Source organism: Metopolophium dirhodum, chromosome 1 (assembly GCF_019925205.1).
Source record: "Metopolophium dirhodum isolate CAU chromosome 1, ASM1992520v1, whole genome shotgun sequence".
NCBI lineage: Eukaryota > Metazoa > Arthropoda > Insecta > Hemiptera > Aphididae > Metopolophium > Metopolophium dirhodum.
This window is the reverse complement of record NC_083560.1, coordinates 88,633,307-88,658,739: the sequence shown is the minus strand read 5'-3', so window position 1 is coordinate 88,658,739 and position 25,433 is coordinate 88,633,307. Positions and strand designations below refer to the sequence as shown.

General features: G+C 35.0%; 2 protein-coding genes and 1 pseudogene across 2 annotated transcripts; 1 reads left to right on the top strand and 2 right to left on the bottom strand.

The window, feature by feature from the left end:
- Window positions 1–3,308: 3,308 nt before the first annotated feature.
- On the top strand, window positions 3,309–3,662 carry LOC132944171 (uncharacterized). The gene has a single exon (XM_061013392.1). The coding sequence runs from the start codon at window positions 3,309–3,311 to the stop codon at window positions 3,660–3,662; it is 354 nt and encodes a 117-aa protein (XP_060869375.1).
- Window positions 3,663–18,995: 15,333 nt separating this feature from the next.
- On the bottom strand, window positions 18,996–20,568 carry LOC132944155 (uncharacterized). The gene is made up of 3 exons (XM_061013357.1): window positions 20,411–20,568; window positions 19,859–20,118; window positions 18,996–19,642 (listed from the first exon to the last, which is right to left on the bottom strand). Exons 1-3 carry the CDS (start codon window positions 20,530–20,532, stop codon window positions 18,996–18,998), a joined length of 1,029 nt encoding a protein of 342 aa, XP_060869340.1. The 5' UTR covers window positions 20,533–20,568.
- A 1,219-nt stretch (window positions 20,569–21,787) lies between these two features.
- On the bottom strand, window positions 21,788–23,753 carry LOC132934668 (uncharacterized; annotated as a pseudogene).
- Window positions 23,754–25,433: the final 1,680 nt, after the last annotated feature.

The following is a 25,433-nucleotide window of genomic DNA, read 5'->3' as shown; positions in this document are numbered from 1 at the left end:
CCGGAACCGCCGGCCACTGATTGGGCGTCCGAGCCTCGCCTAACCTACGACGCCACCGATCCCGTGACATCCCAGTTCACGATACCAGAGCTGCGCGAGGCGTGCCTTCGGCTCCCGGCTGGCAAAGCCACGGGACCCGACGGCATCCCGAACGAGGTTCTACTCCTGGTCTCAAAAATCGCGCCTAAAGTCTTCCTCGATGCGTTCAACCGGTGCCTCTCAGAGAGCAGGTTCCCCGAACGCTGGAAGATCTCTAGGCTCGTCCTCCTCCGGAAGGGACCGGACAAACCCGTCCTCTCCCCGTCGAGCTTCAGGCCGTTGTGTATGCTCAACTCCACGGCCAAGCTCCTCGAGCGACTACTCCTCACCAAACTCAACGAGTACCTGAACTCGACCGGCCAGCGGTCCGATAACCAATTCGGCTTCCGCCACGGGCGATCGACAGAAGACGCCATCGAACGGGTGATCGAAGCGACCCGAGGTTCCGCCGCCGGCGCGACCCAACACCGCGACCTCTGCGTGGTGGTGTCATTGGATGTCCGTAGGGAACAGATTTTATTGTAAATACATATTTTTATTGAAATGAGATATTTTTAATCTGATAAAAAATGTGTACGATTTAAATCATTCTAATTAAAATAAACCCAAATTTATTTTACATATTTTTACATATTTTGGTATAAATACATATTTTGTACATATTTTAGTAATTTTTGATCTTTTCCTTCCGACGACCAAATATTATACGTTATCTAAATGACATTTACGTACCTATTTTCGGTACGCCGCATGCCACTATATACATTAGAACTAATTCATTTTTTGTTGATCTTAGAAATACCGGACGATGTAGGTATAAAATAAGGAAGTGGTATAATACGATAAACATTATCTACATTATATAAAGGACTTACGTACTTTATACACCGTGGACAAGTGAGTAGATAACGTGTTTATTCAATGTTACGGTTTCACTCTTCAGTCTTCGGTGTATGTTTAGTTACTGATCTAATGTAATTATTTGTATCGTAGCTGTTTTTTTCTTTGTACCTACATCGAAATTTTGTTGTTTTTTTTTTGCAAAATTGTTTAGAATGCCTAAAGCTGCAAGTTCAATCAATAATAAAGTAGCCGCATATTTAAAAGAATTTCCGAATGAAACATTTCAAAGCGATGGTAAAGTTTGATACTGTAAATGTTGTGAAAAATCGGTATCAATAGTCCAGCGCATTCAAGTAAGTCAACATATTTCTACCACTAAACACAAACAAAATAAAGAGCGTCAAAATAAATTTAAGCAACAATTTTTAACATCTTCGCCTTCTACATCTTCTGATGATAATTCGTCAACATTTTATACTGATTTATGCCGAGCATTTATTCGTGCTGACATTCCAATTTTTAAACTAAAAAATCCAGCATTGAAGGATTTTTTAGAACAATATACTGGCAAAACAATTCCAGAAGAAAGTACAATAAGGAAAAAATATGTGAATGTAATTTATGAGGAGACTTTAACATCAATTAGACAAAATATATAGGATGGACCCATTTGGGTTTCTATTGATGAGTCGACTGATGCGGATGGTAGATATGTGGGTAATGTTATTGTTGGTAAACTTAGTTCTGAGCCTTGTAATTCGTTTCTTTTAAATTGTGAGCAGTTAGATAAATACAATCATAAAACCATTGCTAAGTTGTTTAACGATTCAATGAATTTATTATGGCCCGAAGGAGTAAAATATGAAAATGTATTTTTATTTTTGTCCGATGCCGCTCCGTATATGTGTAAAGCAGGTAATGTTCTGAATGCATTTTTCCCTAAACTAATACATGTCACTTGTTTAGCACATGGTTTTCATCGGGTGGCAGAAACAATAAGATCAAGTTACCCTGACGTAGACCAATTAATAGCAACAGTTAAGAAAATATTTCTTAAAGCATCAAGTCGAGTTTTAAGATTTAAAGAATTGTACCCCGATCTCAATTTACCTCCAGAGCCTATTTTAACGAGATGGGGTACGTGGTTAGAAGCAGCTCTGTATTATTGTGAACATTTTGAAAAAATTTAAAATATAATTTCAAGTCTAAATACTGAAACTGCCACCGCTATCGGTAAAGCAAATAATATGATGGAAAATAATAATTTAATATACATTTCTGCTAATTTTGGGTTTTTTGATTCATACTATAAAACAACTGGAAACTCGAAATATGCCCTTATCAGAAAGTTTATGCATTGTTGAAGAATCGCAAAAGAAATTAGACAAATGTCAAGGTCACATAGGAAATGTAGTTAGAGAAAAATGTAAAAATGTGATAGAAAAAAATCAAGGACTGAAAAATTTTAAAAATAATTAGAGATATACTCCAAGGACTAAATCCAACAGAATTATTAGATGTCGAAATCACACCACTTGATATAGTTAATATGAAGTATGCTAGCATTACGTCAGTCGATGTGGAACGTTCATTTAGTCGGTACAAAAACATTTTACGTCCAAATCGCCGCCATTTTACATTTTTAAATCTTAGAGAATATGTAGTTTCACATTGTTTTAAGAATTTGATAAGAGATAATTTTTTATATATATATATTGTTTTTTATATTATTTTTTTTGTTAAGCAGTTATTACATATTTTAATTTTTTTTTTACATATTTCATTAAAAATAAGTACATATTTATGTACATATTTTGATTTTTTTATTACAATAAAATCCGTTCCCTAGATGTCCGTAATGCATTCAATACTGTCCCCTGGCCGCGCATCGACGCCGCCCTTAGACGGAAAAAGGTCCCTCAGTACATAAACAGGACCATCCGATCCTACCTGGAGGATAGGACCCTCCTCGTCGGCGAGGCGCGGACAGCTCGGAGCACCACCTGTGGAGTTCCTCAGGACTTCGTTCTGGGACCGTCGCTGTGGAACGTGTTCTACGACGACCTGCTCGACACTGACATACCACTGAAAGTACAGCTGGTCGCATTCGCTGACGATGTCGCTGTCATCGGCACTTCCCGGACCGGACCGTCGGCAGCGGCACTGATCAATCCAGTCCTGGAAACTGTAAATCGCTGGATGCGCGACAACGGCCTTACCGTGGCGCCCCAGAAATCAGAGGCTGTCGTCTTGACGGGAAATACCTGTACACCGATCCGGTGCTGCTCATCGAGGGACACGTCATCCCTGTCAAGCCGTCGATTAGATATCTCGGCGTGGAGCTCGACACCCGGCTGTCCTTCACCGCGCAAATCGCGGCCGCGTCCAGGAAGGCTACCGCATCCGCCAAAGCCATCGGACGGCTGATGCCGAACGTAGGTGGCCCGGCCCAAGCGAAACGGGCACTCCTTGGGTCGGTCACCAACAGCAAGCTGCTATACGCCTCACCGGTCTGGGCGACCGTCGGTATTAAGACTGCCAAGAATCGGAATGAAATGGCCAGGGCGCAGAGGACCACGGCACCCCGCACAATCAGGGCCTACCGAACGGTCTCCGCCGACGCGTCCTCCCTACTGTCGTGCATGCTGCCGGCCGACCTCCTCGCCCACGAACGGGCTAGAATCAAGACCCGGCTTGAGGACGTCGGAGAAGCACTTACTACCTCCGCAATTAAGAAGCAGGAAAGGGAGATCTCTACATCGTCGTGGCAATCCAGATGAGACCGGTCAGCAGCCCGTCCGGACGCCATCGGACGCAGATGGACCCACTGGCTGCTGCCCGACGTCGCACGGTGGCTGGCGAAGCCCACGATGAACGTCACCTAACGGCTGACCCAGGCTCTGTCGGCGCACGGCTGCTTCCGGAGCTACCTGACGAGGTTCCACCGGGCCGAGGACAGCTACTGCACGTACTGCATGAACCCCGATGACACGGCTGAGCACACGCTCTTCGCGTGCCCCAGGTGGGAGGACGAACGCGCCGTCCTGACTAGGATCCTCCGACGCCCACCTGAGGCCGGGGACGTGCAGGAAATCCTGTGTGGCCCTCGGTCCGACGACCTACCGGACGACCCGACAGCCCGGCGTAGGATCGCAGAACAAGCCGACATTAATAGACGGGAGTTCATGATCATGGTGGAATCAATAATGAACACCAAAGAAGAAGACGAACGTGATGACCAAGCGGACGACAGAGCCGCACTCAACAGGCGAAGAGCCCGCCAAGGTGCAGCCTGATTCGGCAACGGGAAGACGGTGAACAACAAGTCTCGACGCACGAGTGTAGGTACTCCCTCGCGAGTCGTCGGAGGTGTCACCGACCACGTTGTTCACCCCCACCTGTGACACCATGGGAGGGCAAGACAATCTTTGCAGTGGCTCACGAACGAGAATACCAGGGCGACGGACTCCGGTCGGCTCAGGAACACGGACAGGCACGAGACCACCAGGGTGACGGACTCCGGTTGGCCCCAGAAGGCGTCAGGAAGGGTTCCAGAATTTTAAAATATAAATGTATAATATGTAATGTATAACGGGTGGGTAAGTCGGGGCATCGTCCCGTCTACCCTCACACGTATGTATAAATATTTGTCTTGTCAAATAAACGATGGCGGCGCCGCGGAAGTATTGCGAAAGCAGTTCCCACGGCGTCGTCGGTTCAAAAATGGGGAAAAAAAGGTTGTGGTGGGTAACCTTATATTGTTATGATGTTTTTATTGTATCTTGTGATTGTGCAATTATTATTTGTAGACACAATATTGACAATATTTGAACAAAAAAATGTACTGAAAAATATAATGCACTATGACAATAACTGGTAGTCAAGTTTTAATAAATCAGCGTAAGGTGTAACATCTATTTTATGTAAATTACCAACTGTACACTAATAAATAACCAATAGGTATTATGTAAACTTTGATTATCCAATTATAAATTTCATGAAGTTTGACGCATTTTTACTAACTTATTGAATATTTTTACTCAAATACTTTACAAAACTGTACATACATAACATATATACAAATTACAAACTATACAAAATATTACAAATTTACAGTATTTACAAACTATACATAATATTACAAATTTACAGTATTTACAAACTATACGAAATATTACAAATTAACAGTATTTACAAACATAATATTTATACATTTATTGCACAGCCTCAAATAAAAGAAGCTCTTCTTCGCCTGTAAGTAAACATGTTTATTATAATATTTATTTTGATGTTTTTTTAGAGATAAAATGGTAATTCAAAAACTGAAAAACGTACCAGGATGTGGTCCAATTTCTTGGGCTTTATACCCATCTACCCTATGACCAGCACGCCTTAAAAATGTAAATATTCGAGTAGGCCTCATATCTGTAGCAAGTTCCTGAAGGAAGTTCCTAATTGCATCAGAGTTGTGAATTCTTGATCTAGTTGGTACTCCATTTCGAATCTGTATAAAACAAATATTAATTATTGAAAAAAAATAACCTATATTTTTATTTTAGGTAAATAAATCCATGAGAAGTAGTTGTATAATGGAATATGGTAAATTATGCTATTATAGATACACCTACATTTAAATTGTTCTTAGCCTGACAAAATTCAATATACTGCTGGTTTTCCAGAAATTGTAACTGAACTGTAATAAATTTAAGTAAGTTGTTTATTAGAAGTACTTACTAATAATATTATAATGTTATAGTATCTACATTGTGATTTAAAGTTATTAGTTTATGGTATTGAGTATTATAGTCCGGCCGCCGGTAGAACGCTACTCGCTTGGCGCTTGCGCATCCAAATGATCGAGCTCCGCGGTTTCATACCCAAATTTCTCCTACTCTACCACCTAGTCGCCGCCGTAAATTCCCCCACTCAGTACGCGTCGGTGGGCGGCAGCAGCAATGCTGCGCGACAGTGGCGGTGACAGCACAGAATATATGAAATCAGAATGGTCACATCTCAAAAAATTACATTATTCTTATGGGAAGCTGATAAGAAGGTCCGCCATATTGAATGCATACGTCAGTGTTGCCCAAAAAAAAAATCTTAAATTTACCTCTTACTATACAATAGTTCAGCTATAAGTTTTATTTTTATTTATTCATATTTGTAATTATGAATACTGTTATTAAAATCGTGCAATTTAGAATAAAAAGTGCAAAACGTGCAATTTCATGCAAAATAAAACTACGTTTAAATTAATCTACTTCTCATGATTCGGATTTATAATTTGTTTTTATATGTTTTAAAGCAAAGGAAAAAAAGTTGCAATTGCACGAGAATCCGGTCTCTAATTATTATGTTGTAAGACGGGCTGAATAGAAACACTTTTAACTCAGCAATATCATAAATTGAACGGTTCCATTATGGGTTTTGTTCTAAAAAGCTGATTAATGCATCAAAATACTGATCTGTTTTAGAATGTATGATTCAAATTTCAAGATATTTGTATTTATATTTAACAGATTATTTAATATTCTTCTTTTCTGTTTAAACACCATATTTGGTAATTTGGTAACGTTATTGAGATTTGGATTAACTCATAAATATCCAACAAGATGTTAAAATGTATTACACATAAATATATAATATTCAAAATAAATTCAATAGTTTATGTGGTAAAATACTGGTTTTTTCTGTACTATATTTTATATAATTATAATATTGGTATAAACCAAATGTAACACAACTATAAATCAATAATAGATTTTAATGAATTAAAAAAATATACACTAATTTGATATAATTAAAGAATATAGGTGACACACTACTAGGATACAAATAAAACATAATTCATCATTGAGTAATAATTTATTTTATAAAAAAGTAATAAAAAGAGTTACTTAGTAGTAATAATAATAATAATAATTGATTATTTTTATTTCAAAATTGAATACAATTAAAAAAATCAGATATTTAAAAAATGCAATTGTTTCTTCTGAATATCTTCTTTAAAATCTATAAAAATACTTTTTACAATTTTTTATCATTCTAAGTATTTTTCTATTTTACAAGTCAACGTACATTTTTAATATCATATTGTGAAAAATAATATTTTACATGACTTTTTATATTCCAATAATACCGAGTGATCCATAAATTGTGTTAACACTGATTATTTGAAAAAGTTTAAACTTACCTTAAATTAACCTTATATAATTTGATGTAATTTTATAACATTTCTGAACAAAATATTATTTTTATGTACCTGCTATTAATGTTATAATTTGTAAACTATTTACATTTTTAATTTAGACCATACATTTTTATAATCATATTCTCTGATTATTTCATTTTTTTTAAAATCAAGTTTCTGTTAAGAAGTTATAAGTATTTTCAGATGAGATAATGATGAGAATATAGATCAATTTGATAAGTTTATGATCGCCAATAACTACTTGATAGAAATTTGATTAAAAAAAAAATGAAATACTCAGATAATATGATTATAAAAATATATGGTCTCAATCAAAAATGTAAAAAGTTTACAAATTATAACGTTAATAGCAGGTACATAAAAATAATATTTTGTTCAGAAATGTTATAAAATTACATCAAATTATATAAGGTTAATTTAAGGTAAGTATAAACTTTTTCAAATAATGAGTGTTAACACAATTTATGGATCACTCGGTATTATTGGAATAAAACAAAAATCACCTAAAATAATGTGTGTGTGATTACAAATGTTTCAAAATGGTCAATTTTCTATCTTTTAATTTTTTTTCAGAAACTAAAGCTCTATTTAAAAATTTGATTGCTGAAAAAATTCTAAAGCGTGTAAATAAATTAATCAAAAACATTTTATTAAAAGATTCACAAGGATGATTAAAAGGTACATTACTCATTTGTTGCTTTAGTTTTGAACCCACGCCGTCTTCATAGGAAATGGAAGGGAAGTTATCAATAAAAATATTTTCTAATTCGGATACATAATTATAAAAGTCATCATGAGGCATCATCAGATTTCCAAATGTTGAGTTGTCTCCAGTAGGGTATGCTTTATAGAAACTCAAGAGAAATGACTGGTTCAACTCTTTTTGATAGTACGCATAGTCTGTACAAACCTGACAAATATGATTTTCTAAGCATTTTCTCATTAAATAACCACTAATGTAAGTTAATGCATTCTGTTCTGGAATGTCAAGTTGTCTATAGTCAACTGTGATGTGTGCTAACGCCGTATTATCGTTGAAATCAGGAATTAATGATTTATAAATAAAAACACTAGTTAAATTACTTCACGTACACTAATTTTATTATTTCTACTCAAACACGATTTAACTTATAACTAAGATTTTCTGTCTACACTATAGAGGTTCTGTCTAACTCGAGTCCGTACTCCGACTGCCGACACGGCCCCGTCCGTGGGAACCGTATGGGTCCTTGCACGGCGAATTCGCTGACCAACGCACTTCCCACAGTCACGTAGGCCATTGCGTTATCCAGCGAACGCACATATCGCATACAGGGTGTCTAGTATATACAGGGTACAACATACCCCCCGAGTTAAACGGAAGCAGTCCCTGCGACCTCGTAAATACAAATTACTTTCCCAAATCTAAAATAAAATCTTAAACTAATAACATGTTTGCTTAATATTTTAGGTGCGCTAGTATACAATATCGCCACATGCGCCTTGCTTATTTAAATCTATTTTAAGCTAAATATTCTATCGGTTACAAGTACATTATAAATAAAAGTTATAATCATATATTTAAATTTGAGTTTCCGCTACAACATCTCGTGGTTGGTACATGATGGGCCTCCTAGCAGTATATTTAACAAAACAGAATAAAGAACTCAAGAGAGTTATAAGAATGGTCGCGATAATAATCAGAGATATGATAACATATAGGTTACTTTCTTTTGGAGTATAATTTTTATTTTTCTCAACTTTTATCATTTCCTCGATTTCTTTTAAAGATTTAGAATGCCGTGATAAGTCTTCCAGACCAATGCTGTTATGACTCTCCGAAAAATTAATAGCTTAATAGCTACATTTTCACTTACTGATACGTACAACCATGTATTTGTAGATTCTAAGCGACTAAAAATAGAATTATTAATTTTTACATATTGAACTTTACATACAGAAGAATTTTCCTTTAGACCTAAGAGAGAGTTAACACCACAAATTGTATTTGTATCTGCGAGCAATAGAAAGAAGTGTCGATGCGTTTACAATTCCCCAACTGTGATTCGGTTAGAGGGATAAAATATTCTCGATTTGAGCTAAGTGCTAATACAGAAGGTACGGATGTAAGAATAGAATATGTCTGGCCCTGTTGTCGAACAGGAAATGGTATAAGCCTATAACCCTTGTAGAGATTAGAACTGATTAAAGGGATCTTTTGTATAAATATCAGGGCGTTGCTTGCGAGTAAAACTGAAACTTGGGTAACCTGAATGAATTTTGTGATACTAAACTTTTCTAATGGGAAAGGTAAATTCGAGCCTATGGGTAGAGTTAATTGAATTTCTCGTAAGTGTTCCACATATTGTTGATGAGTCATGAGGCTCGGATGAGCTTGTCCGTGGATTGCAGAGTTCACAATTTGTAGGAGTTTCTGTACACCAAATGCCTGTTGGGTAAGCAGTAAGCTTATACCGTTCACTTGCTCACTGAGCATTTCTCGAGCGTCTAGTTCTGATAGAGTTGAAAGCGACTTCCCCAGTTTTTCACTTAGATGGGTGATCAAATCCCCCATATTCTTTCGTTCTTTAGAAATTGTTGTCAAAGTTGAGTTTATATCGTTAACCGTGGCTCGTACAATTCTGGTCTGTGCTTCTAGAATGTTCAGGGTATCAGTTCTAGCATTACTCAATTCCGAGATTTTGGAGTTTAAGAACTCTGCATCCTCATCTGAACACACGCCGAATAAAACTTTGGAAACTCTGCCAACTGCATTGAAAAGACCTCTTCTTACTCTTGTTGATTGGTAATTTGAGTCTAAAGATCCTAGAATTTCTCCTTTAACCTGTTCGATTTGGTGAAAAATCGATGTTGTGCTGGATTTCAACCATTCGCAACTGGAAAGGACAGCTGTCGATTGGTGTACCCAACTATACCGTTTGCAAAATAATTCGAGTTGTTTATGGAAAGCGACGATATCGTTGTGATTAGTGTCCAAAGCAGAGATATTCAGGAAGGTTACGAGTTTGAATTCGTTGACCACTGGATGTACTGTGCCCATGGGTTGATACAGGATGCCTGACTCGGGTACTGAATGTATTGTGTATCCTGTCCTCCCAAATACTATATTGGTCTGAATGAAAAATGTTGATCTGTAACATTATTTTTTTTTTTTTTTTTTTTTATTTATTTACTATACTAATATTTACAACCATGAGTAACTCACATTACTCTATGAAAGGTTTAACAAGGTTTTTATGTACTTTTGTTTTCTTTTTACCCCTGAGGATGGTCACATTGTCGTTACAATTTAGTTCTAGGACTTGGTAAGGTCCAAGCCATTTGGCACTCAGTTTGCCTTTTCTCGCTTTGTCTTGTAGCAGAACCCTATCTCCTACATGAATGTCAAACGGATTGTGCGGTTTGGTCGTAGTCGAGCTTGGTTTTCTGTTTCTTTTGAATTAGACGTTCTCGGGCGATCTGGTGGGATTCCCTTAACTTCTGTTTTAACTCTGTTTGGTAGTCATCATAATTATAGCGGGCTTCTGGGGCCTTTGTCAGTGAATTGGGCACCAGCAAGGTCTTGCCATATAGTAACTCATAAGGTTGTTTACCCGTAGAGCTATGCACCGATGAGTTATACACGAACATTGCATACGGGACGTACGAATCCCAGTTTTGTTGGTTGACATCTACATAATGTCGAAGGTATTCCCCTAGGGTTCTGTGGCTCTGTTCAAGTGCCCCGTTCGCCTGAGGATGGTAAGGTGACGTCGTGGAATGCTTTATGCCGATAAGCTTGCATGTTTCAGTGAAAACTCGACTGAGGAATTCGGTACCTTGATCACTTACAAGTCTCTGAGGCATCCCATGAATACATATGCAAGAAGTCACAAAATGGTATGCTACCGTGTTTGACTCCTTATTGGCCATGGGTGTTGCGATTGAGAATTTCGTCAGGTCATATTGCATGGTCAGTATATATGCGTTACCATCAAAAGTTCGTGTTAATGGACCCACAACGTCTATAAATACTTTCTCGAATGGTTCAGACGCTGTGGTGCTGATTATCATGGGTTGCTTAGTGTTACGGTTAGAAATTTTATTTACTTGACATGAAGTACATTTGTTAATGAATTCGGTAACATCCTGTTTCAACCCTTCCCAATCATACTGGCACTGAATTCTTTTTATTGTCTGTTGTATACCGCGATGACCACCTAAGACCGTGGCATGATGTTCATGGATTATTGCATGTTTGTCCAGCTCGGAAGCGTTTTGCTGGGAGATTACTTGAATCGAAATGCCGGAATTTTGAAAGATGTATTTTATCATCTGTAGTACGGTAGATTCATCCAGCTGATCTAAGCCACTACCAATACGCGGCATGGCAAGCTTTTTGATTTCGACCTCTTGACAGAATCTTCTCAGATTTAGTAAAGATTCATAGATATCTTGAAGAGTTGGTTTCTGCCAACATTTTTCCTTTGTCACCAAATTCAAAATGTATCGTGATCCCAACTTGAAATAAGCTATCTCTGTTTTCTTCGGGTGCTGTTGCTTTAGTTTCTCTACATGACCATATCTCCTTCGGAATTCTAGGGCTATCCCTCGGCTTAATTTAAGGTCTCCTGATACACAATGAACTAAATGAAATTCTTCGGGGGTTTCAAAGATATCTCCCGAAACTTCATTTACATTTGAGTTCTTCACATTTTGACTAGCTGGGTCTTCCATGTATTCTTCAAACGATTTTAGGGTTATTCTTTTATCCTCCTGTGAAGTCTGAGATCTGGTCCTTATTACATTCACTCCAGCAATGCGGTTTAGGGCGTCCGCGTTAGTATTGGTTACTCCGGGTTTATATACTACTTCATAATTGTATTCAGCTAATTTCAATCTCCATCTCATCAGCCGAGATCCCGGATCTTTGACGTTGAATAACCACGTTAGTGGCTGGTGATCAGTGAAAATCTTAAACTCTCGTCCCAACAAATATGGACGGAAATGCTTGACTGCCCAGACTATACTCAATAGCTCTTTCTCAGTAGTACTGTAGGCTTGTTCTGCTTTGTTGAGTGTTCTAGAAGCATAGGCGACTGGGAGATCTTGTCCTGGAATACCTTGGGATAATATGCTACCGATCGCGAATTGGCTTGCATCTGTGGTCAGAATGAACTCTTTTTCAAAGTTAGGGTACTGTAGAATTGGAGCATTAATTAATTTTTCTTTTAACATATCAAACGCGGTTTGAGCTTCAATCGTCCATTCGAATGGTACGTTTTTCTTTAAGAGTGAAGTAAGAGGTTTTGAAATTCGGCTATAGTCTTTGATAAATCGACGATAATTCCCTGACAGACCCAAGAATTGCTTTAATTCCACCACATTTCTAGGTGTTGGATGTTCCTTGACACATCGTATTTTTTCTGGATCTGGTTCGACACCCTTGTCGGTTATAAGATGTCCTAAATATATTACTTCTCTTCTGAGAAACTGACATTTCGATGTTTGAAGGCGAAGATTATGTTTATCAAGTCTAGAAAATACCTCCCTTAACTTTGATTCATGATCCGTTTAATCTGTTGCATAAATAATAATGTCATCAAGATAAACAAAAGCTTTGACACCATTGATTCCGATTAAAACTGAATTCATCAGACGCTGAAAAGTACTGGGCGCTCCACTCAGCCCGAATGGCATCTGTATAAACTCATAGTGTCCTTTGTCCGTCGAAAATGCAGTTTTCTGACGGTCTTCTTCCCGTATCGGCACCTGATGATATCCACTGGCCAGATCAAGTGTGGAATAGTACCGAGAACGACCTAGCTGATCTAAAATTTTGTCTATTCGCGGTATTGGGAATGCATCTCCCACTGTAATCTGATTCAGGCGACGGAAATCGACGCATACACGATACTGAGGTTTCCCTTGCGCATCAGGTTTTTTTGGTACGACGATTAGTGGTGCATTCCATGGAGAATCAGAAGGTTGTATTATTTTGTTTTCTTCTAACTCTTTCGTTTGTTTAATAATTTCTTGTCTATGGGCATACGGAAGCCTATAGGGACGTACATTAATAGGTGTAGCATTCTCCGGGGTACGAATTTCATGATGTATGGTGGTTGTGGACGTAAGAGTGTCTCCACTTAAATGAAATATATTCTTAAACTCACGGCATACCTTCCACAAGCTGTTGCATTCTTCGGGATTCAAGTGCTCTGTCTGTAATGTCTCTTTAATGCGTTTTAAACGATTTGTGTCCCCCGTTTCCTTTTGTGAATGTGTAGCCACTAGCGTCGTGGATTCTTGGTACTCGCTACAAGATACATCCTTTAGCTGAAGCGGTTGTAGTGTTACTGGATTCTCTGTGCCATTCACTACGACTGCCAACAGTTGTTTTTGTCTGACTGTAGATAGGACATTCCCCAAGCGTATGTTCTCTCCTCCGATAGGTTGGGAATGAATGACAAAAGTGCTGCCTTCCGCTGCTGTTGTGCTAATTGCTATTATGGTTTCCGTACGTGGTGCCACCTGGATTGGCTCTTCATTGGTTTGCGTGACTCTCGAAGCTTGATAGTCAATAATAAGTCCGTTGTCAACCAGAAAAGGTTTGCCCAAAATACCCTCATGAGGCACTGGAAAATCGTCCCGAATGACTTGGAAGCTCGTTGGCTGCACCTTTGTTCCAAATTGCACGTCCAAAGTTACGGACCCAAGAGTGTGGACTAGATACTCATTTATTCCCTTCAGTTGGTAAATCTGGGTTTCGTCGACAAATACCTCGTCAAGTAGGCTAGACAATTTTATCATGTTTAGATCACTTCCGGTGTCCAGTAGAAAGTGTGCACTACCCTGAACGCATTGTGGTATTTGTAAAGAGACATGATTCTCCACTAATTTTGCTTCGAAAAGGAGAACCCCTGCAGGTTGAGAGTGGCTGTCTTGATTTGTCCCACCGGGCGTCCGCCACTGGGGCCCGGTGTTGATTCGTTTCCCGATGCCGATGCTTGCTTTTCCTGCTCTTTCTTCGCATTAACATATTTGCGTTTTCGACATTCTTCCAATGTATGATTTGGTTTTTTACAGTACCGACATGTAATTGTTTTCACATCGCGTAGTTCAGTTTTTCCTTTCTGATGTGACTCTTTATACCGAATTTTCTCTGCTTCTGACGCACGACATTGTCGAGCTTGGTGGTTTGTTCGTCCGCATAGGAAACACACGCCACTTGACTTGCTGTGAGATGCCGTCGGATTTTGATTCGATTTGTATTTATTATCCACTTTCTGGTGAATGTTATTTTTACGCATTTCCTTTTGTGATAAGCGTGACGTTTCCTCCTCGATTGCGATCTGAACAGCTTCGTTTAAATCGTTCGGCTTTCTAGCCTTGACTATTATCCTAGTGTCGTGAGGCAGGCCCTCTGTGAATGCAGTCAGGATCTGCATCGCTGTTATTTTTGATATATCATCTGGGTTATCTAGTCTACCCGTAGATATTGATGTTTCGAGAATTTCGTAAAATAATTGTTCTGCTCTATCTGCATATTGTTGTATCGTTTCTCCGTATGCTAATCTGAACATCGATAATTTCGTGTGTAAGTGTGATAAAGTGAATTTTTTTTCAATCATTGAGTTTAATATTGTTTTCAAGTCTTCATATTTCTTAATGTCTTTATATCGTATTGCACGATATGCCTTACCAGTAAGTCTTGTTGTAATTCCTTTAACAAAATTCTCTTTTTCACTCGGGTCAATATTTTGCAGTGCAAAATCGCAGGAATTTTGGAACGCATGATTAGAATCTGAACTTTCCCCGTCGAACATTGGGATTAATTTTAGTGCTTGTTCTATAGACATGTGTTTAGACATTTTTACTACTTGATTTGACGTCGGTTTTCTATTTGATTGGAGTACTTGTGTTGACTGCTCGATTGCAATATCTACGTTACCTAGTGTCGCTTGAACTTCGTGTAAAATAGTGTTCGATTGTTGTATGTTTTTTTTAGTCTGTCGTTGATTCGGATTCTGTGAATGGGTTGATGGATGCTCAGAATTATTTGGATGCTCTGGTTTAGTTGGATGCTCTGATTTGCAAAGATGCTCTGTACCTGCTAGATGTTCTGAACTAATTTGACTTCGTAATGGATACCTAGATGTACCTACAATCTCCCCTGTTGGATCTAAACAGTCCCTTTCCCTATTTAAAACTTTGTGTGGTATGTATAATTCCCCACTAGAGGTATCACTAGCCGGACTAGATAAATCTATTAAATCTGAATTATCACTATCGCTTGCCCCCGGATTCGACATGCATTAATGAGAGACAAGAGTACAACAATAATAGTATTACTATAAACTATATTACTAAATATTATACTATATATTATATTACTAATATTATTATAATAATATTTATTAAAACTTACAAAACGATGACATAAAAATATTGTTGCATTATGATTGATGTCGACTGTTGTTGTTTAACTTGATAACGCTGCTGCTGATAATGGCACGGTGTTGATATACTGACCCACTGACGCGGCGGCGTTGACCTTGCCCTACTCCCTTGCGGCAACGCGTACAGGAACTGGGCGGTGGCACTGTCCACACGGCGGCGACCGAACTCCCCTTGTAAATGTGCACGCAGCGCTGTCTCGTATAATGATGTGGTAACGTGTTGTCCCGGCGGCGGTGATGACGTCGACGACGAAGACGACCGAACTCTCCTTGTCTGTGCTACTACGTATCGGCGGCGGCGACAACGCGTATAATAATGTGGCAACGTGTTGTCCCGGCGGCGGTGACGACGTCAACGACGAAGACGACCGAACTCTCCTCGTCTGTGCTACTACGTATCGGCGGCGGCGACGACGCGTATAATACGAATATTATATTACGTGACAATTATGACAACACTTACGAGTGTTTATTCCGATTCCTTGATATTGAAATTAAATTTCGACGACGATAGCTTACGTAGATTCGTTAGTGATCTCCAAAATTGCACTGCCGTAGAATAAGGTACAACAGTTTTTCTCTTTTGGAGATCCCACCGCTGCCACCAAATGATGTGTGCTAACGCCGTATTATCGTTGAAATCAGGAATTAACAGGGCTTGCATTTGAAAAAAAAATATTGTTTTACGTTATTTACAATCAAAACGTTATACAAATTTTGAGTTTATCGTTATTCAAAATTTAAACGTTATTCAACTTTTGTGTTTATCGTTATTCAGAATTAAAACGTTATACAATTTTTGCGTTTAACGTTATTCATAATTAAAACGTTATACAATTTTTGCGTTTATCGTTATTTAATATTTAAAAGTATTTAGATACCTGTTTTAAAAGTACACAGGCCGCAATTTAAAAGTATATGACTATGACCTTTTTTGGGGACATAATTTCCCTATTCTGAGTTTTAAGTAGGTATTGTGTAATTTTATTTATTTAATTAAATGGGTTAGATAACCCAATTACATATTATTTACAAAATATAGAGTACAGTGATACAGATTAAATTACAATATACATAGTTCGTAAAGAAATGAAAACAAAATAAATGATAAAACAGTATGATGATAATTAATCTTAAGTTATAAGTGATAATGTATTATTGAATTTAATAAATTGCCTAGGCTCTAAGGACTTTATTATAAAATAATAAATATAAAAAAAAAAATCATGATCATTATTTTGAAATTTTGAACGTATTATTAGGTTTTTAAATGTTAAAATTATTTAGTAAGTTTTACAATATTGTGCTTGAGAATATCATTTAATCAGGAATCTATGTTTCAAACATATTTTACTCTGATTGTTTTGACATACTTTGTCAACATTTATTTTATACCTTCCTACAATTGACAAAATAATCAGAATCTATAATTTATGTTGTTAAAAGTTAAATAATATGTATTGGCAATATAAAAGTGTGTACATAGCTAATATACTATAGAGTGTAGACAACATAGTATAATTTATACTATCTAAATTATACTTATTACCATATTACCATTATTAAATAGAACATTCAAAAATAACAAAATAAATACCAATGATCACCGAACACAATAGTTGAATAACTTGAATGGTATAAATTACGACCGTAGTACAGATAGTACAGTACAATATTATCAGAGTATCACTATTATTAGCTATTGGTAATTAAATTATTCTATTAATACCTTCTTATTAAATTTTAAAATAAATCTAATACGGGATCTCCCGGATAGGCCGGATACGGGATAAAATTAATTCTTGGATCGAATAAATAATTGAATAATACTAAGTATTATTAAATAATTGGAAATTAATTATTTTGTTTAATGGAATACAATATATACCGTTTTGCGTTATGTTTTGTTTAATGATATAACATATATTTTGTTAAACGTTACGTTTTGTTTTGTGTTATTTATTTATTTATGTTTATCGTTTTTCGTTATAATTACGTTTACAAATTTCAATCGTTTTTTATCAAACATAACGTTATAATCATAACGTTATTATAACGTTTGCAAGCCCTGGGAATTAATGATTTATAAATAAAAACACTAGTTAAATTACTTCACGTACACTAATTTTATTATTTCTACTCAAACACGATTTAACTTATAACTAAGATTTTCTGTCTAACTCGAGTCCGTACTCCGACTGCCGACACGGCCCCGTCCGTGGGAACCGTATGGGTCCTTGCACGGCGAATTCGCTGACCAACGCACTTCCCACAGTCACGTAGGCCATTGCGTTATCCAGCGAACGCACATATCGCATACAGGGTGTCTAGTATATACAGGGTACAACAACTGTACCAATGCTAATACATTTAAATTTAAAAAGATTTTTATCTGATCCTTCAAATTGAAGTATTTTTTCAGGTTGTGGTAGTTCTGCACCTAAAATTTCATCTAAATCTTCAATGCAATTTGCACCTGGAGAATGTTTAAAATAATTAGCACAAAAAATTTTTTTAAATGACCTACAAAAATCAATTGGTGTAGGATTTAAATTCTTTCCATGCTGTTGGCGGAAATAACAAAATACATTTTCTACACGATCTTGGTTTAGGCATCTAGTATATAGAACATAATTTGGATTCTTATTTGGATTTAATGAATGCCACAGCATTTTTAATGCAGATATTGAAATTAACCAACCATTTATAAAATTTATCCTATTAGTAATATTTGATCCATTAAATTTATTAACAACTTTCATGTTCCTAAAAACTTCAGCCATTTTGTTTAAAAAATTAATTTGTGATTCATTATTTTTAAATGGTCTATTGAATTCTTTAAGATTGCGCGCTTTATAAGAATTGAATATTTCAAATAATTTGTCCATATCACTGATGAAATCAATAGTGTATTGAGCGCTAGGCGGCAAAATACCAGACTTTAAAGTTGTAGACATACCAGAAGCAACACTATTACTGAAAATTTGGGCAGCTAAATAAACTCTCACTTTTTCAAATGGTCCTGGATGAATATGTGCATGTTTTAATTTTGGAGCCAAGCGAAGATTATTTTCAGAATCATAATTGTAAAGAGAATCAATATGTGATTTAGTTACTATTGAATCATTAATTATAAAGTTGTGTTTAAACAACATGTTCTGAGTAGATTTCAAAAGATGAGGTGGGTCAAAAATGTAAAAAATTTGTTTTCCATCTACTTCAAAATATGGCTTGTTAGGAGAAACATAAAAGCTTTTAGGAAAACTTACAAAATTTGTGCCTTGATCTGTAATAAAAGCTTTGATATTAAGTTTAATATTTTGTAGGCGACAAATTGTTGACATAATTATATCTTTCAGATCAGTACCGGTACAGCTACTTGACACAAGAAAATAAGCAATTGGTTGTTTCCAATTTTCGTTTATTCCTCCAAGCATAAGGACTAAAGCATATTTGGCAGGTTCTTACTTTTTACGATAATTTGATTCATGAAAACCTATAATTTTGTCTTTAGAGACATTATAAAATAAATTTGTTTTTAAAGCCATTTCATCGGCACAAAGTACGCAATCTAGCGCCTCAGGTTTAAAACTACTGATTTTAAATGATAGAAAATTAAAAAGAAAATCATTTAGACCAGGATTTATTTCGTATTTTGAAGTTACTCTTCTGAGTGTTCGACTAACAGGAAGGGATAGAGGATTTTGCAATAAATTGTAAACTCTTGGACCTATAAAATAAATACTTAAGGCAAGTTGCTTAATTTCATTAGAATACCTGAATCCTCGATAATTTCTTTCCTTATTCTTGATTTGCGATTTGATAATCATAAAGAGGGTAGGTGACAAGTATTCTTTACACGTTTCCAAGCAATTCTCCAATTTATTGTTAGGTTCATTTGCTATTTGCCGATTCAAATTTATAATAATTTGTTTCAACTCGGCCTGAACCCGTTCACTTTCTTTTAGTTTTTCCTGAAGAGCAACTTTTCGGGGAGTTTTGGATGATAAATAACTCGGTGTTTGTATACCAATAACACTTGTTTCAATATCCATTGATGTTGATGCATCAGATAAACTTTGTGAGTTTATCGATAAACGAGCAGAAGAACCTGTAAAAATTAAAATATAAAATTCTATACAAGTCAATCATCTCTAACATTTATGCAAAATATAACTAAATTTTAACAAATAGAAATTAATTTAAATAATAAAGATTTTAAGAAAAACTAGAATACAATATTGTTATCCGCGGAATAGGTTATTGCGGCTACCAACAATAAGTGAGAATTCTATTGTGTTTACAATAATATATGTTATGTTCATACCAGATGTTGAACATGATAATGGCACAAAATCTGAAGTGCTACATTCAGGGTCATCATTATTCTTTGGTTCATCCACACGATCAACTCCCATAGCATCAAACAAAGTAGGTATAGCTTCTGGCTTTAGTCTATTTTTCTGAAAATTGGAAATCATGTTAGTTTCAAAATGTAAAGAACAAACACGATACTTAGTGTTAGCAGCCAAATTGTTGATTGATTTCAGGTGATCACATTTGCAATTTTCAATCCAAACAGCACATCTAAAATATTATTGTAAATATAATTAATAATAAAAAAATAATAAGACATTTTAAAAAAGAATAACAGTTTAGTCAGTTGCAATAATACCAAAAAAAAATATGTGTAATATGCATTGTTTGGAAGTATTAAGTAGGTACCTGCAGGTATGTGTAATTTATTATTTTAACAACCAGCTTAAAATAAAATTTATGGTAGTTTAGGTTAGGTTATGAAAGAAAAGTAAGTATTAATGAACTATTAGGCTATTCAAAACGGGAACAAATAAACAAAGATAACAAAAATTTTTCTTACCTGGCAGGTTCTTTTGGGAAAGTAAAAAAACTTATGGTTTCCTTATTCAAAATATGGCTTTTACAATTGATCAAACAACATTTTGAATACTGTTTGGCCCGTTTATTAACAATAAACTCCATTGTGAATAAATTAACAAAGTTACACAGTAATGCAAGAGAACAATTCAGTAAACTTGAAAATTACAGTCAAAAATTTTCAAAACCATATAATAAGGTACAAAAAGCCGCGACATCCAAACAACAACAACGGCGGTAAAATGTAAAATGTTTGGTTAGGAGATTGGAAAGTAAATTGTAAACATCGTTACAACAGTGTCACCGTAAGCAACATAAAATTGAAAAAACATTAATATTCAGTTTGTGGTCAATCTGGTGCTTGCATTCAATATGGCGGACTGTTTTTCAGGCGGCAGAAGTGTCCATTCTGATTTCATACATTCTGTGGTGACAGCGTCGGCGGCCAGAGTTGACGGCGGCCAGCGTTTTGGATGGTTCAGTGGGGGGAATGCGCGAGAACGGAGGAATTTTGGTCGCCGCCCAGTAGCGTTCTACCGGCGGCCGGACTATAGTATATTAGTATCTAGGATCCATATACATGTACTCTAAACATAAAATCTAGTTATTTTATTATAAAACTTACCAAATTAAATCTTACTAAAACATAAAATAACAATAATTATTAAGATTAAAATTAAAATTTTTCTTGAGGTCTAAAATGTTCTCAATTATGATTAATAACACTTTAGTGTTGGTGGTTAACATAAACTTAATACTCATATATAGCGCTTACCTGTATCTGTATTCTGTGTATATAATATACTTACCTGAGACACTAACATAAAGTTTTGTTTGAAGTTAAACTTAGATTTTATCGTGCAATATATTTTAGATATAACAACTCATACAAGTAACAATGCACAATTTATCCTTTTTTTTATTTTCTATAAAATAAAAAAATGTTTAAATTAGGAATTACTCCTATATATTTTAAAACCGTTACTACTTACTAAGCCAAATATTTTTATTCTTTATTGATTATTTCTAAAATGTTCTCAATACTGATACTTAAGTGTTGGTGGTTAACACAAACAGCATACACATATATAGTGCTTACCTGTATCTGTATTCTATAATGTATATATACTTACCTGAGACACAAACATATAGATTTGGTTAGAGTTAAACATGAATTGAATCATGCAACATTAAGAAATAACAACATAATATACAAGCTTCAATGTATAACTTTTCTCTCCTTTTCTATAAAATAAAAAATAAAAAATTACTTAGGTTTTGTTAGTCACTCAAATAAATAATACTAATATAATACTATTATAAAACAATTCACTGCACCAAACAAATTAACTTAAAAATATTAAATTATACTTAGAAACTCCCAAACTTTGGGATGAGGCTCTTTCAGTCTAAGCAGTGACGCATGGTAGCTTTCTACAAAGTTGTTTGTCCTAATATCATCGTTGAATACTGTTACAGCTGCTGGTCCCATTGTTATGAACTAATATCCCCAAATGTAATTGAATATAAATGTGTTTAATTGCAATGCCAAATATGGGAATTGGTTTACATACTCAACAAAGCTATGAAACCCATCCTCCATTGAAGGCAAAACATCACCAATTTGTGTAGCTGGTAAGTATGGTGATGCTAAAATCTGAATGTAAAAGCAAAATAAAAATGGATTAATTAATTTCTTTAACTTGTGTATTGTTAATGTGATTAGGGTAAGGCTTAAAGATTGAATTAAAAATAATGAATGATGTTTAAAACTATATTTAACTATGTTCATGCTATAGTCAAATTTTAGTTATTATAAATTATAATAATATTTATTAAATTTTACAAATTACCATTCAAAGCACACGAGCAGCATTATTGTCAGCTTTGAATAAGTGAAATATGTTGCTCCTCTTATTTCTGGCATATCTTATTACTGCCTAATGATGATGCTGATCATAACATAATGGAAGCACATTTCTTATGTATTGTAGTAATTCAACATAAATTTGTTGAGCTTTTCCAATCAAAATGGCATGAACTAAAGGGAAGCTCTGGAACAACATATTGTATTACATTATTCTATAGAATTTATTATGTCCTTGTAAGTACTTACCATATTCGATTTCCATATAATAATTTTCATTGAATATATTAGTATTTGTTGAACTAACAGGGTATACTATAAGGTTTTAACAATGGGTAGTGGAATAAAATATTAATTTAAATAATATAGATATTAGTATTACTTAATGTGTGTTATACTGAAATTTTGAGGTACGCTAGTCATAATAAATTAATATACAACCTACTTTACTACACAGATATATTGAAACTTACTACATCCTTAAATGCCACTTGGAAAGAAAACAACTGATAGGCGTCATTTTCTAAAAACTTTGGTACAGTTTTAAACGTGCCATCACACCCTGTTATACGGACCTAAAAATCCATAAAAATAATTCATTAAATGACCTTTTTAGAATTATTTATTTATTGTAAAATAGACCTACACTTCTCAAATCTGGTGCAATTATATTTATATTGGCGATGTTACAAAAAATGACTTCACTGACGATTCCCTCTACCATCAATGGACCTTGATAAAACCTATTGAAATTATGTATTTAAATACTTTTTGTATGTTTTGTGTTTAATGAATGAGAAAAATCAATATATTTTAACCTGTTAGGAGGGTTTTGCAGTGTCATTGCAAAATGTTCATTATCAGCAGCTGTCAACAAATCGTGCAAATGTGCCATGTTTCGTGGAGTCTGAGGGAAAAACTTACGTCTTATACGCCGCATCCTCTCTACACTCTGTAGAAAGGTATAATTTTCTGTAGCTTCTGGAAAACTAATTCATACATCATATCAAACTCAAGTAATCAAGGATATCAAAACTAACCATCGCCTATGCATAGTTACATACCTTATGTACAATATGTATTGTTATTTACAAAATAAGCAAAAAATCAAGTTTATAGGTAGGTACTAACCTAGCAATTGCTTGCATATAAATTCCACGTGGAGTATACGAGTTTATGGTTCTCTCTAAAGCCCTTTCAGTTATCTCCTGTCGAAGCAGTGGAACATTGAGATTGAGTTCCCTGACATGATGAAAATGTTGCTTCGACAGTGTCAACCTAACATCATTGCGGTCCGGAGATATGTGAGCAGTTGCCCGGCACTGTCCTTCCAATTTATTTTCGTAACATGCCAAGTAACTAAAAAGTATGTTCATAATTTAAAATACTGTTGTTTAATAAGAAATTGTACAGTTAATACTCACATTTTATTCTCTGTTACTTTGTTTTTATAGTACATGAACCCAAGATTGTCTCTTATAATTGCTGTGCCCCTTTGAACTCCTAAAACTACGGTGTAGGAGTGTGGTCTTTCTACAGCAACTGAAAGCAGAGGTTCTATCAATTAAAAATAAAGTGTTACCTTAGAAGCATATTAAATGGCAATCCGGAATCCAGATCGTCAATAGATTATAAAACATCTGTATCTGTGATTTAAATTAGTAAAGAAAAACACTCACAATCAAGGCCGTATTTAAGCTTTTGTCACTCGTGGGCAACATAATTTTGGGGCCACTGGCTTTGGATATAATTAATTTTTCTTATTTCAGTATTTTTACACAATATTTATTATTCAAAAATAAGTGTCTTATAATTAACTAAATATAGTTATAAATTATAATATAATATAACAAACTTTTATAGAAGACTAAATTGTATTATTATTTTATTTTTCTAGCTATTTCGCCCATAAATTATATTTGTAAAAAATGTATATACCATATTTCTACTAATTTTATTATAATAGTAATATATTATGTAACCAATGGCATTTTTTTTTTAAAAAAAAAAAAACAATTTTTTGCTTCACCTTAAAAATATTTCACAGTTGTTAATTGGGAACCAATATTACACAATTTATTTATATATTTATTAATAATTAATAATTTTCCATTGCGTGTTTGAAAACATAATTTTATTTTCTTATAATCGCTGTAAAAATACTGTTGCCTCCTAAAATAAGCCAGCTAGGGTAGCCCACCCTGGCTATTGCCCTCCCAAACCACCCCTTAATTATGGCCCGGGGCGCCAAATTTTAGGGGGTGCAAAAATTTTTATAGTTTACCACTAGATAAGATTGAAATCTTTCTATTCTGTCTGATATAATTATTATTCAAAATACAAAGTATAATAAAGATTATAAATTAAACATAGACCTTAATACTCATAACTCATAAGGTCTATTGTCTAATATGATTATAAACGGTTTTCATACGGGTCTATGAGCGGCACGGGATTGCGACTATCACAGATATAAATATCTATGATTTATATATATATAATTTATATTTATGACCTGTGGCGGCATTACGTTTTATCAGTCAATACAGGTTAAAAATAACATAATATTATTTTTATCCATAAATATTTTCCCGATCGTCGCCGACCACTTTTATTTTATTTTTGTCAATCTTTGACTCTCTTGTGTAATAAATTGACTACGCATACGGCATTTAACGCTTGGTGTTAATATTTAATTTACTCTTTAGTTTTTATTGTTTATAATTCGTTCTACTTTCAAAATTGTAGTCAGTTGTCCAGTATTCCTTCTATAAACTACGGCTTTAGACATACCTAACTGGTATTTAGTAAGTACAATATTATACGTTTATCTATGCATTGTACGTGATTAAGTATTATAAATTATATATTTTATATTACTATATTCTGCAATAGATTATACGTGGATTTTCAATATGGAATCTAGTAAAAAGCTTAGTGGTTCAGGATATCGAAAGCAAGCAAAATTAAAACAATTAAAACATGTTGCATTAATTAAGACTTGTAGACAATTAGATGGTATATTCAAGCCATCAACTATTTCAAGTAAGTTGTTATATTAAAGTACAAATAATAACTGGGTGTTTCAAATTTTCAAATTTCAAAATTATTTACAATGCATCTTATTTTATATTTAACT